The following is a 13529-nucleotide window of genomic DNA, read 5'->3' on the forward strand; positions in this document are numbered from 1 at the left end:
TAGGCAAAGAACACAGTAATATATATAATGTAGACAGAATGAAAGGTGGTGTCTGCTGTACCTATGGAGGGGTACAGCAGGGGCATTCGTCTCTGGCAAATAGTCCACCAGTGGAGACCAGCAACCTCCTGATGGAGGAAAGGGAAGTGGCTCTGGCTGGTTGTGGTCCATCACTTTTAAACGCCAGTTAGCATAGAGTGGCATGGAGTCACCTGAAGAAGGGGAAAGATTATTAGAAATGTCACCGTAACACGGCTCTTAACAGTATTAAGTGGGAGGTGAAAAAAGTGTTCTCTTACTCTTCTCTTCTTCGTATGAGCCTCCAGAGCTGCTGCTGTAACGAGATTCAAGACGGTGGTGTTGCCGGTTCAGGTTACTGTTCAGACCACTGTAGATATCCAGGTGGGTGTAACTGCAGAACAGACACGCTTGATTTAAAAGGTTAATAGTGCTGGCAGTGCATCAGCAACAAATCTCAGTTAAGTACCTTGGCTACTGGCTTTAACCTTCTGAAACTCTTATAAAATAAAATTGAAAATTAATCTTTTCCTCTCAAATCATTTTATTTCCATTTTAAAATTCTAACGTTTTCTATATAAGAAATCATGACATACATATTAACAAGACAGTTTAAATTTCTGCGCTGTATTTCAGTAGGCAGGGCCAAGGCATATATCAACACTGACAAACTATATATTAAAGTGAAAAGCAAATGTTTTTTTCTTTATGCCATGAAGCTTTTTAAAACTTTTTAGCTTTTTACCTGTCCTCCACGTTTGACTCTTTGACCTTGCCGTCATGATGACCGTCATTCCCTGGCACCATTGTATTGCTGCTGGAGGATGTTCCTGAGAGAAATGAAACAAAATGCTGACCATTTAATTATTGACAGAATATTATGTACCGCTGGCAATATGGCCTAATCAATGAACTGCTGCATTTCTTGGGCTCATTAACCTGAGGTGACTGAGGGGATCTTGTAACTGGAGGTGATGCGGTAATAGGGGGGGTTGTCCATGTGAGTGACAGCTGAGCTAACAGGATCAGTCAACTCGAGCTCACACATCAACTCCTCCAGCAGCTGCATAGTCTTATCTCTGCCCAAGTAAACCACTACACGTTTCACCTGAGGACACACATGTAACAGAGTCAGAAACACCACTTATGGGTGATGGATGACACAGACGCGGTACAACATCTAATGTGCTGTGACTTACATAGGGCAAGAGGCTGGGGTCACTGCTGACTCCTGACATACTGATGAGGAAGTGTAGAATGATTTTGAGGTTCTTTGGCCAGCTGTCTGCTAATGTGATCCATACATTCTCAATCTCCGACCAAGCAAACTCATCACCATACTGTAAAAATAAAACCATGTCACATTAGTGAACATTTCAAAATTTTGTTTTTCATGTGAACATAGATGTGACAGAGTACATGTGGTTCATTAGCTGTCTCACCTTAGCTGTCATGAACATGAGGTTGTTTAGCACCATGGTTGTTGCACGGGGAGAGCCCCAGCCCTCTCCACGGAGCCAGCGCCGGCTGTTGACCATCATCGTCTCCTGGTTGTGCACATCATCATCTTCACCACTGCCGCAATCCTCCGGTCGCCGTGCAGTTGGTTTGAAGTCCACCAACTCCACATTGTTCATCCAAGGCAGGAGGTAGTGCAGCATTACTTGACGACCACCAGGATGCGCTGTCTGAATACGCTGGCTCACCTCTGAAGTGGAGACGGTTATTACATTTTAACCATTCTGTGGAGATGAAGCCAAGTTGCCTTCGATCTTGCCACAGCTGAGCTTACATATACCATATTGGGCCTTTTAGAAAATCTCAAGCATTTTGCTCAAATAACCAAAGAGCAGATTCCGACAGACTCATGGAAATTAAACCGAGACCTTACAGTTAATGTAACATCCCTACATATTACAGCACCTAGCTACTTAAAGAGCTGCTGTAACAAACTGCAACGGAGCAAACCTGAGAAGATGGGGAGAGTCAGCTCTGGGTAAGTCCTTGCGAGCTCCTCAGACAGCTGGTAGTAAGACACAGAGTAGAGGTGTGGGAGCAGTGAGGGAGGGGTCAGGATGCCATCTGTTCGGTGGATCTCCAACTTGTGGGCATAACGGAAGAGCTTGGGTTCCAGGATCTATTAGGTTCCGATGAATAAACACATTATGTTTAATTAGGAACAACAGTGGATGTAACACTGTTATATAGTGTAGATGAACACGAGTTAATGTTTTATGTGACAGAAATTCAGACCTGTAACAGTTGCATGGCAACCTCATAGATGTTCCTGGAAGAATCAGCCGCCTTAAACAAAATCAGGTTGAGCAGCACCACAGTGTCAAATTGGTAATCCCTAAGAGAAAACATAAAACACACGCAGTATTTAGTAGTTGGCTCCAGAGGACCCCACATCCCCACAAAATGAAGCCTAGGAATGTGCAGCACCTGTTGTGAAAGACATTGGCGATGGCCCTGAAGCAACCGGCAGCTACACGACGAGAGCCGGTGTAGCATCGATCCACAGCCCAGAACATGAGGTTGCTCTGGTCTGGATTTAGTTCCAGCAGCAGCATCACAGCCTCACAACCCAGCTGGTGAACCTGAAGGAGACCACACAGCAATTGTTAGAACCACCACACTAGCTTGCTAAGTTTTACCTACTCATTTCTCAATATACATCTGCTAGTATGCAGTATTAAAGTTATTGTGGGCACATGTCTGACACAAGGCCTGCTAATATGGAGTATTCAATGTCATTTTGTAAATGCTAAATATAGACCATCACATTTAATAACTGCAAAGGGAAAAAACTATAAGAGAGGATTGGTCCAAAGAAAAAAAACTTCAAAAAAGTTTTTTAAATGCTTCTGTTGAACCACAATTCAAAAGCAATGTCCAATTTTCATTAATCAATTTTCAGTAAATTTTAATTTATTACTTTTGTCAGTTTCAAGTTATTTCAGTGACCACTGTGGGGTTTTCTTGCTTTAATGGAAGGGTACCAACAATTTTGTCCACGTGCAAGCAATGACACTGAGGATGTCTGATGAGACCCACATTCCACAGACCCTCACTCTACTCCCGACCTCGAAATTTTGGGCATTCCCAAGAGGGCGGGAATGGGACGGAAGTTAAGTGTAATTGACCAACAACAGCGTGAACAGGACGGTATCAGTTTGGGAGTGAGGGACCACTGCTAATTACTCCTTCATTAACACCGGCAGTACCGATGCCATTTAATTCCCGTTCTACTCACACCCTGTTGACAAAGAGAGAACCTGGGCCTGTACTTCAACAGTCCTGCCAGCTCTGTGCTATGGCAGTGAGACATGATCGCAGCTAGGAACCAATAGACTCTAAACCTAAGCTTGTGCTTGCATTTGGGGAGGTTGTGGCTCAGGAGGTAGAGCAGGTCGACCATGAACCAGAGGGTTGGTGGTTCGGCCCTTGGCTTCCCTGGTCCACAGGTCTAGGGACCTGAGTCTGTGGAATGGGGGTCTAAGTACAACAGGTTGGTGTTGACATTTTGCAATACAGAAAAAAAAAAAACAACAACAAAAGACTTATTCTTGCCCTATCACTAAAAACAATATATTCACATACAGCATTGGTCTCGTGTCAGTCACATTCAGCCATATTTCACAACCTTGTTGGAGATCTGCTATGCTTCCACAAGTGTTCTGGTCAAAACAGAGGAACTGCACTGTTGGCAAACCAATATATCCCAATAAACCCTTAAACTTAGTTTTTCCTGTAATAACTTTTTTATCTTCCTCTTCTACATTACACTTTTGGAATTTTTTTTGAGTATTTGAGACTTTTCTTTTGCCCCTGCACACTTGAACCTGAGCCCTAGCCAGATTGTGAAAGACAATGCTAGTTATAATCAAAGTAAGTCAAAGTGGTAAAATCTCTCTTACCTTCTTGTCCTGAGAATCCAGTATGTTGTCCAGCCATTTGTATAGATAGCCATCAGAGGAGAGGCCAACATTGTCAGCTACAGGTCCACAACACAATACTGCAGACATGGCCTGGAAGACAGATAACACTGTTTCATCATCAGTAAGTATAGATTATATTGTATGCAGAAAAACGATTTTGATTCTTGATTAGCTTTTTACATGTGTTTGTGTGTACCTTTAGTGCACAGTACTGGTGGCGGTTGATCTGCATATTTCTGTCACTGTAGCGATCCAGGGGAGTAAACATGATGCTGAAGGGCCCAGCCCAGTGACTGAACAGCATGAACAGACTATGTCTCAGTGACTGCTGGGGGAAGATGGCCCTCCTCTGGTGTACTGAGCACAGGTGATGAAAGTGATACGTGCTTAATATTTTTATTATTCTAATTTTTGTCAAATATTAATTCCAAATAAAAAAAAACAAACATTTTAGCAGCCTTGATTGGAAAATTAAATACCTGGGACATTCTGTATTATATTAGCCACAAGTGCACTGAAGTGACAACGGATGTCCTTCAGTGTGTCAGAGTCCTTGTCATTTTCAGCCTCAAGCAGCTGCCTGGTCAGATCAACATACTCAAGCAGCGTGCCGTTAAGAGAGTGGCTCTCTCCATCTAACCCTCCACTGGCTCTGAAAATCACAAGGAAGGACAAATCACTATGTTTACAAAACAAGTCTATGAACATACAAACTCTTTTTTCAATCACATTGTTGTGGGATAAACTTGTGGATTACATACATCTGACTGATGACACCTGCATCCGCCAGCAGCTCAAATATCCGGACCAGCTGGACCCTGAGGATGTCACGACGCCTGCGTCGCTTCATGTTCTGTAGAAAAAGAACGTAACATTTAACTTCAGCATGCTGTTTTTTTTTTTACTAACCACTGAGATGTTTCAGTGTTATCAGTGAACAGCACTTACTTCAGGTCTTCTTTCTAAAGCTTCTTTTATTATGGGATTTAGCTCCTCTATCAACTCTCTGAAAGTTACACACACATATATAAGCACGTATAAAACACACACCAATATGTGTCTGTGTGTGTGTGTGTGTATGGATCAATTAGGGTGCTGTTTACCTGAAGGCCAAGGGGTTGGTCCTGCCAAGCCCCAACACAAGAGACTCTGTGATGTCCATGCTCTCAGAGCGCATCATTGGAACAATGTGTTTGAAGAGGGAGGAGGGGGACGGAGTGCCAACAATCTATTAGACACATAAAGAGCAATGTTATGGGTAAAATATAAAATTATTGTCTTCTCACTAGTCATCATAGTTTCTATGTTGCAGCAGTTCTATGATATTGCACTGCATTAGCCTTTGCAAAACCTCCCAACTTTAAGACTCAGAAATGAGCAACATATATAGCAATATATATATGTTTGTAAATTAATGTCCTTGAAAATGTGTGCACATAGAGTGTTGTCTGTGCAGCTGCTCCTGACCTTTGAATCATAACTGTAGCCACTGTCCGGTGTGGACGCCAGCGTCTCAGGCGGAGAGCAGCGGACGGAGCCAGAGGTGGAAGATGACGAACACATAGAGGAGGAGGCTGAGCTGCAGCAGAGAATCAGATAGTTCCTCCAAAGACCAATGTAGGAGTCACTGCTGTTCAGACTGTTCACTTTTTTGGCATTGATGGGACTACTGCAGGTAAACAAAGGAACAGGCAGAGGTTAAAAGGATAACGTCACATCGCTGAACTTTGTCTCCAGAGAAAAGTACAGTAATACACTGGGAACCTCACATAGGATTGCATGCTTTAATCGCTCGTCATTTATTTATCTTGTATCAATCCACAATCATTATCAAAACATTATCACCTTCCTATGTCAACAGTAAAATAGCAACAACAGAAATGTACAATAAAAAAAAAAAGTCACCCGTAGTGACAGAAAACCCAATACAGTTAGACAAAAAGAAAGGCAGAGATGCTTGATGAAACATACTTAATGTCAACTTGTGGAGACAGTAGCTGCAGGCGGGTGTAGGCAAACATCCAGGCATAGTTCACAGCAGTGGGGCAATGTTTGGGCAGGTGCTCCTGCCGCAGGTAGCTGGAGAAGCTGATGACCCAAGGGTCCTGGCCCTGAGTAACATGGGCAAACACCCAGATGTGCGATGGGCTCACGACATCAAACTGGTGGCTGATGGGAGATGAGCTCCACTCAGCAAGAGTTTGAAGATCAATCCCACTGGGACAATACAGCAGGTTGGTCTACAGAGACGAACACAAAAAACAAGTTCAGCCTGACATTTTTTGTGCAAATGTTATGATTCTGAAAATAAGAAAAGTAATATGTTCATACCTGATCAGCGCCTGTGAGATGAATGAAACTCTCCAACACTGATGCACTTAATCTATCCATTACATCAATGGCCAATTCTTCATCCCCCTAAAAGAGTGAAGGTGAACAAATTTCAGAAATCAGAGTTTTACAATTAAAAATACTCTGCATACCTGTATTATATGTTGTTTGTATGTCACAACAAAATGCACAATGAGTCTAAGATAATTACCTTGCTAATGCCCAGTGCGGTGTGCAGCGCACGGACCTCTTTAAGAACATTAACAGCCAGCCTGCGTGTGGCAGGGCGGCAGCTACAAAGCACCACCAGTGCTAAACCCTCCACCACATGCAGCACACCTAAAGGAGGATTACGTTCCAGGGACAGACAATGACCACTGCTTGAGCCCTGCTGAAAAGAAAAGCTAATCAATCAAGATTGTCATAGCATAAAACATTAATACAAAGTACACTATAATGAGCACTAAATACAAGAAAATAAATCAATTTAGCTGACCAACCTGTGCATCATGAATCTTATTGCTGCTCTGCACTGCCTGCCTCCATTGGCTGATGAGCTGTAGTAACATCTTAACAGCATTGTCCAACAAAGTGGGGTGGACATCAGTCACCTCTCGGACAATGAAATATACAAAGCCTGAGAGTACATCTTCTCGCCAGTCTGGGAAATCAACCATCAGAGCCTGAAGAGTAGTAAAGGCAAGGCCACGAAGCTCCTCATCCATGTGGATAGTTAGTCTAGAGAAGGAGAAAAGTAGCCAACAGTATTAAAATATGTGTTGAGAGCCACCAGAGCTACAATAGATTACAGAGTGTCTGCAGTATAGTTGGAGAGGGTGAATTACTTGGCTAGAAGCTCTATTAGATCTTGTCTGCTCATGCCATCTGGTATCAATCTTGGGATGGCAGCCACACACGTACGGAACAGATCGATCTTTGGCTTCCTCTCTCCCCTGTGACACAAACACCTCATGGGTATCTGCTACAGGTTGGAAATACACAGAGCCATGTAGAGTAACACCAAAGTAATGTATGAATGGTTACGTACGTGATCATGTCTTCAGGCTCCTTGTTGGACATTTGTACACTGGTCATGCTCATGGAGCGTCCCACTTCTTTGTCCAGGTGTCGCAGGATGTTATCTAAGGCCTTTCGTACTTGTGGGTAGTACAATGACATGCCTGAAAACACCCAGGAGAGTCATTACACTCACAGCAATAAAAAAAATCACTTTATAATACAGGTCCTAAAATGCCCATTCATTACCAAAGTCTTGTTCCAAATATCAAGTTTTAAGAATTAACCAGTACCTATGACCTTAGCTTCTTCATCAGTGAGAGTGGTGTTGAGGAAGACCTTTTTGACACGCAGGGTGTTGCCAGAGGGCATGATGATCCCTGTTGTAGGCATGGGAGGCTCTCCATCTTTCTGCTGTAGGCTGTCAGCAATCACCAGGAAGGCACGCAAACCAATATTCATTCTCTGGCAGGGCAGATAGAGGGAGTGGATGAGAGAGATTCCACCAAAATTTCAACTGTATCATTGCAACTCATATTGAATAGTTACCTCTGGATTGATGGTAAAGGTTTTCTGAGACTTTCCCACACATAGCAGGTCATATATAATCTCCTTCATAGCAAAGTCCAGTCTCTCCTGTAGCAACAGCCAAAAAAAAAAACAACAGTCAAATACACACAAACAGAATTTTAGCTCTGCTGAAATCCAGTTTCGCTTCTTGCTCCAAACCTTACCTGTGCTATGAACTGGATGATCTTGACAAAGATGTTGAGGGGTGTGTCCCTGGGCACCACACTGCGGGAGCCTTTGGGGAAAAGTGCTGAAACAATGCTGAGCAGCCGACTAAGAGGAAACATATGGGAAATCTTTAAGAATATGTAGTGTTAAAAGAGCAATGGGGCTTATTTAAATGATCAATTTCACTGTGTGTGTGTGCTTGAGCAGCCTAAGGGTCAACTTCTGAGTGGCTCCGGCACTAACCTCTGTGTGACAGTATTACTCTCACACTTGATCCTGATAACGTAGACCCACAGCAGCCTGTAGAGTGACTCGAGCGCTACACGGGACATTTTAGGGTCTTTGTTCTGCGAATGTAAAAGAGATACTATAAGCTCTCCATTTAAATATGACAGTTTTATTACCCATGTTACACTTGCTGCTGTCTGGGAAAACACATCACACCTGGGCAAATGAAAGACTACATGGTCTGATGATCCCTGTGCTTCAGGGTTATGAAATCTTAAAATATACTTTATTTGTCAGTGACAGTAAAATCTAATAGTATTTTCTGGTTAGAAATGCAGAGTATGGAGACAGTCATTCTCAGCAAGGAGTCATCTAAAAGGAAATTAAACATGTCTTTTTAACACAGTGAAAATATTTTAAAGTTAACTGTAAAGTAATTGTGTCCTGGGATAGATGACATTGAGTCAATACTCCTGAGACGCTGAACATCCATATCATTGAGATGCATGTCCATGTGATGTGGTCATGGTGCAGTGACTTCCATGTGACAGATTTATGTTGAAGCAATGATTTGCTCAAACTGCATTAAACACCTATGACCTGTACTTTTCCATCTTTATATCTTACCACTTCACAATGGCAGTATGTACATTTTTTTTTGACCACATGCTTTGATGGGGATTCATTGTTAATCAGTGAGGGGTTTTAAAGTTTGTCCAGCCAACCTAGCAATTTACAGTGAAGACATAGCTAAAGGAGACTCTCCTCATCATCAGGCTTACTAATTAGCAGAGGTATTCTTTACTGGGGGAGCAAATTGGAAATGCTTATTATACTGTGGCCTGACTTATCAGAATGAGGAAGTTGCAGTTATGTTGGAGGCTAGCGGACATCACAAATCCCAGTATAAAAAAAAAACAAAATCGTAAGATGACTGAAAAATGTTTTATAAATGTGTTAATTACAGCAAAACCCACTGACTACCAAACTGAATTAAAAAAAACTATCACATACAATAAGGATGCCTCCACAAGCTATGGATTAACAGCCCAGGCCCCGTGTCAACAGTGTTGCAGGTACTGGACTATACAGTAAGTTACCTTAACAATTTCAACACTATAGCCAGCACTGCAGGGCACACTGCACAACACTCCATCACAGTCAAATGAATTCATCTTGTCATGCTTTTTGACCTTCTCTGACCCTCTGGTAATATGGATGCACAAGACTGAATTTCTAAAAACAATAATGCACTGACATTTTGCTATGATTTATTTTTGGTCAACAGCAAAATTTGGCATTGGCAAAGCATCTAATTTTCCTACTATAGGGATAAATCTAGATGACTAATAACAAACCTTTTAGATTTGAAAAGAGTCACATTGCTGGGCTCCTTTTGTACGAAAACCTGTACGAAAGTTTTGAATCTTTTTTTTTTGACCCAATAAAAATGTTTACCAATATATGGTACATCCCTATTCAACACAAACATATCTGCAGGCAAAAGGTCTAAGTATGTAACTTATCAGACAAAAGTACCTCCACTACTCATATACACAAACCATCTCAACAACAAAGCCTAAGGCAATGAATTCCTCTTCACTAGCTTTACGGAGTAACACTTCACTGTGACAACAGAGAGCGGCTCACTACCCCATTAGTCAAGCAGGCGGAACCGTACTACCCTATGTCCTGATCAGGTGACCGGAAAGGAGCAGCAGGCTAGTCACCGACACCAGATAACTCACCTGCAGTGTCTCAATCTGCTTTCGGATGCTGTTGTTAGACGGCATCTGGAGCGAGTCAATGTGAGAAAAAGGTCAAATGACAGGAGACAAAGAATGCAGGGTTTGGGGAGGGACACATGCAAGTTAAAGGCAAAAACAAAAACAAACTAAATGTGTAACAAGCGTAGTTCAAAGTGTCTTTACTCTTGTCTGTGATACTACACTAATTTTTTACATTTATTTTTCTTCAAAAAAACAAAAACAAAACATAGAACTGTTTTATGTGTCATATGTGGATACACCACAAGACCATTTCTGTTTGATATGGGATATAAAAAAAAAGTAACTTCAACAAAGAGAAAATCTTATTTTACAAGTGCAAAAGCAAAGCAAAATAAGGTGTGCTGTGGTCTGGAAATCAGACTGTAGGACTGAGAAAGACAGAAGAGTGACAAACGGAACGCACATATAAGACGAAAAGGCATTTAAACGTGAATGAAAAATGGTACAAAGCAAGCAAACAAACCAAAAAAATGAATAACCAAACAAAAATGCCTGTTTCAGCTACATGATGGACAAGAAGCAACACCCAAGTCAGCAGTCCATTCAAATCCGTGTCAATCACACTGAAAACGCAAAGTGTATTTTAACCCTGTGGGAGTCATACTTTAGAGTAGGGCTGCACAATTACGGTAAAAATGACAATCTCTATTAGTTTTTAGCATCTTGTATTTACCTCTATTTGTACTGTAGTTCATGTTTAAGTCAAATAAAATAAACTAGAACTAAGGCTTTGAGAAATTATAATAGTCAAGTTGTAGTGCCAAGACTAAGTCAAATGAATGAACATATGTATATTTGACTTGGTCCTAAACCATTTTCTAACTGTCCAAACTTATTTGTCTCATCTTTACACGATGGGCGTCAAAATTAGGTCATTTATCAAGTTTAGACAAGTTTTCTGAGAAATAAAAAAAATTCTAAAACCATCATCCTCAAAAACTCTATGGTTATGGCATGTTTTGTTTTAGTTGGATTACACATTTTTATTATGTTTAGGTTGTTTTACAATTTGAAACACAGACCTTCCATATTTAAAGTACGCATTCATTTTTGTTATTAATGTAATAATGGCCATCCATCATCTACCTCTTATCCTGGTATGTCCAGGGTCACACAGGAAGTGAAGTCAATCCCAGCTGACATTGAGCAAGAGGCTGGGTACACCCCTGGACAGAACACCAGTCTGTCACAGGGCTGACACACAGACAGACAATCACTCACTCTCGCACCTACAGGCAACTTAGAGGCACCAATTAACCTAACCCCAAAGTGTTGGAGGAAGCAGGAGAACCCAGAGAAAACCCACAGAAAGAACAGACAAACTCCACACAGAAATGCCCCAGGGTCAAACAGGATTCAAAGCCAGAACCTGTAAGGTGACACTGCTAACCACTGCCCACCTGTGCCACCCCACAATAAAGTTATATTATTATTTAAGCTTATTGCCAGCAATTATGATTACCTCACTGTGAAGCCCAACTCTAGTTATCAATTAATCATCATATTAAATATCCTTTATAGCGGACACAGGGTTAAAAATCACTAATTGCTCAAGAAGCCCTAACTCACTGAAATCCTCACTGCAGTCAAGCCATCACGCAAACCCATTAACGTTATCACCATCAAGGAATTACTGTCACCACTCAGAAGACTGACTAGTTATGATTTTCACAATCTAAAACAGTTACAATGGTGAAACAGAATGAAATCACTTAGAAGACAGAAGGCCATTCAAAACCACTGGAAAATACCATCACAAAGACGCAAACGCAAATTAATCAACGACAAGATCATACAATCGCCACAAAAGGGTAACCAATGCAGAATGGAAAAGACAGTCAATCGAGTTGGTCAGTCATTCAATGATTTGGTCAATCAGCCTCAGGGATGAATTGGCTTCATGACGGTCAGGGACAGGAGGAAAGTAGGTTTGATCTGTTCATAATTTGTTTACAACAAGTAAAAAGACCTGAGTTAAAACAGCACTTGAACATAAAATACAAGGTGCACGACCTGAGGTGTAGAATATTTATAATAAAGATGCCATACATTGGACTATTTTAATATTATAATGACCTCTTTTCTAATATTCTTTTATTATATCCTTGTATTTTGTCCATTTGACAATTTTGTCCATTGCTCAAAATGGACTGATCTTAAGATTAATTATTTTAAGCAAAAGCAAATCAAGTGCTATTCCTGTCCAGATCTGGTTGTTGATAATGGAGAGAAAGTACATTATGATCTTTAGACAGAGCCACAGAGCACACCCTTCAAGACTTCTTTAAACTGTGGTATTAAGCATGTACTAACTAGTGTAGTGTATCATATTACCAATACCTCATTTTCCCTTTAACTGTAATAATTGTTGAAGGCTACATTCAGTTCATGAGAAAACAGTAAAGCTATGACTGAGATTTTAATTGATATAACTTTATACTGCCACCAAGATTTCAGTTCAGTTTCATAACATGAGTCATGAGACTTCTGAGGTTCAAAGTGAATTACACATTACCAAGCCAAATATGGCATCTCAGATACTTTAATCGGCAGAATATGGTCATTATACTACTCTTTAGAGCTACAAAATACACACTTTCTGAAGTGGATTCAATGTAAAGGCTCAGGAGGGTAGTACCTTTAGGTGTGAGAGGCAGTTCTGGAGGAAGATGTGCCAGTTGTTGAGGAAGAACTGCTTCTGACTAACACACAGCAAGCATGTGACCAGGGGATACAGTGCCTGGGAATAAAATGAAGACAGTGAACGAAGACTGGTCTGAACAAAGTTTCAGAGCTGGTCTGAAAAGGACTAAAGGTGATGACGTATTTATTAAATCATAAGTCAAATATCTCTGGATGATCATGACAGACTTGCCATGATGAGGGCAATAATTTAGGAAGTGTGAAATGCAAAAGGTGGAGGAAGTGGTAAAGAAACTGTCCTGTAAAGAATCACAGGGTGGGGAGGAAAAGAGAAAAAACTTAAACGTCAGATTTATTACCAAGGAGTGCTTCTTTCTGGAACTAAGGTCAAATGTCGTCTGGTACAGCATCTCCACAAAGTTCTTCAGGCACGGCACATTGACTTCATTTTTCACTGCCTGAGGGTGAACGAGTTATTACCATGGCTCTCAAATTGACAAAATTTAATTAATCTCCAGAGTGTAAAACTGTGGAATTTATTTGGAAAAACTTTACTCACAGCTGCGACAGGGATGAGGATCTCAACAAAAAGACCTGCTAAAGCATGCTTTATGTCCTTATCCTTGACTTCCAGGAAATACTGGGCACATTCCTGGGAAGAAAGAACACAGAAGACTTGCATGTATAGTATAATACAGGGGATACATATAGAAACATACACAACCTGGCAGGAGATAACACAGCTCCCAATAAACACACAGTATTAGGACAACCATACTGCCAACCCTTGTCCTGGTCTATTTTAGATTTGTATCCTTATTCT

The 13529-nt window shown here is 41.1% G+C and overlaps 1 protein-coding gene across 17 annotated transcripts in view; it reads right to left on the minus strand.

Annotated features, from left to right (window-relative positions):
- The window catches only part of fryl (furry homolog, like), a 60428-nt gene that overhangs the window by 19932 nt on the left and 26967 nt on the right, over positions 1-13529 (minus strand). For 13 of the 17 annotated variants that reach the window (XM_026305018.1, XM_026305021.1, XM_026305022.2 and 10 more), the window contains 30 exons: positions 13266-13358; positions 13066-13164; positions 12702-12803; positions 10022-10066; positions 8289-8392; positions 8042-8150; positions 7857-7943; positions 7601-7772; positions 7339-7471; positions 7136-7243; positions 6791-7028; positions 6502-6681; positions 6291-6377; positions 5931-6199; positions 5427-5628; positions 5063-5187; positions 4908-4965; positions 4721-4812; positions 4439-4611; positions 4156-4316; positions 3939-4049; positions 2464-2618; positions 2272-2371; positions 1987-2155; positions 1461-1726; positions 1218-1358; positions 958-1126; positions 764-848; positions 300-412; positions 62-212 (listed from right to left, as the gene is read on the minus strand). In XM_026305018.1, coding sequence (XP_026160803.1) covers positions 62-212; positions 300-412; positions 764-848; positions 958-1126; positions 1218-1358; positions 1461-1726; positions 1987-2155; positions 2272-2371; positions 2464-2618; positions 3939-4049; positions 4156-4316; positions 4439-4611; positions 4721-4812; positions 4908-4965; positions 5063-5187; positions 5427-5628; positions 5931-6199; positions 6291-6377; positions 6502-6681; positions 6791-7028; positions 7136-7243; positions 7339-7471; positions 7601-7772; positions 7857-7943; positions 8042-8150; positions 8289-8392; positions 10022-10066; positions 12702-12803; positions 13066-13164; positions 13266-13358 — 4097 coding nt within the window. The remainder of the gene's footprint in view (positions 1-61; positions 213-299; positions 413-763; positions 849-957; positions 1127-1217; positions 1359-1460; positions 1727-1986; positions 2156-2271; positions 2372-2463; positions 2619-3938; positions 4050-4155; positions 4317-4438; positions 4612-4720; positions 4813-4907; positions 4966-5062; positions 5188-5426; positions 5629-5930; positions 6200-6290; positions 6378-6501; positions 6682-6790; positions 7029-7135; positions 7244-7338; positions 7472-7600; positions 7773-7856; positions 7944-8041; positions 8151-8288; positions 8393-10021; positions 10067-12701; positions 12804-13065; positions 13165-13265; positions 13359-13529) is intronic. The other 4 variants (XM_026305007.2, XM_026305023.1, XM_026305012.2 and 1 more) reach the window with 3 other exon arrangements.

The sequence above is a fragment of the Mastacembelus armatus genome, chromosome 4, assembly GCF_900324485.2.
Source record: "Mastacembelus armatus chromosome 4, fMasArm1.2, whole genome shotgun sequence".
Lineage (NCBI taxonomy): Eukaryota > Metazoa > Chordata > Actinopteri > Synbranchiformes > Mastacembelidae > Mastacembelus > Mastacembelus armatus.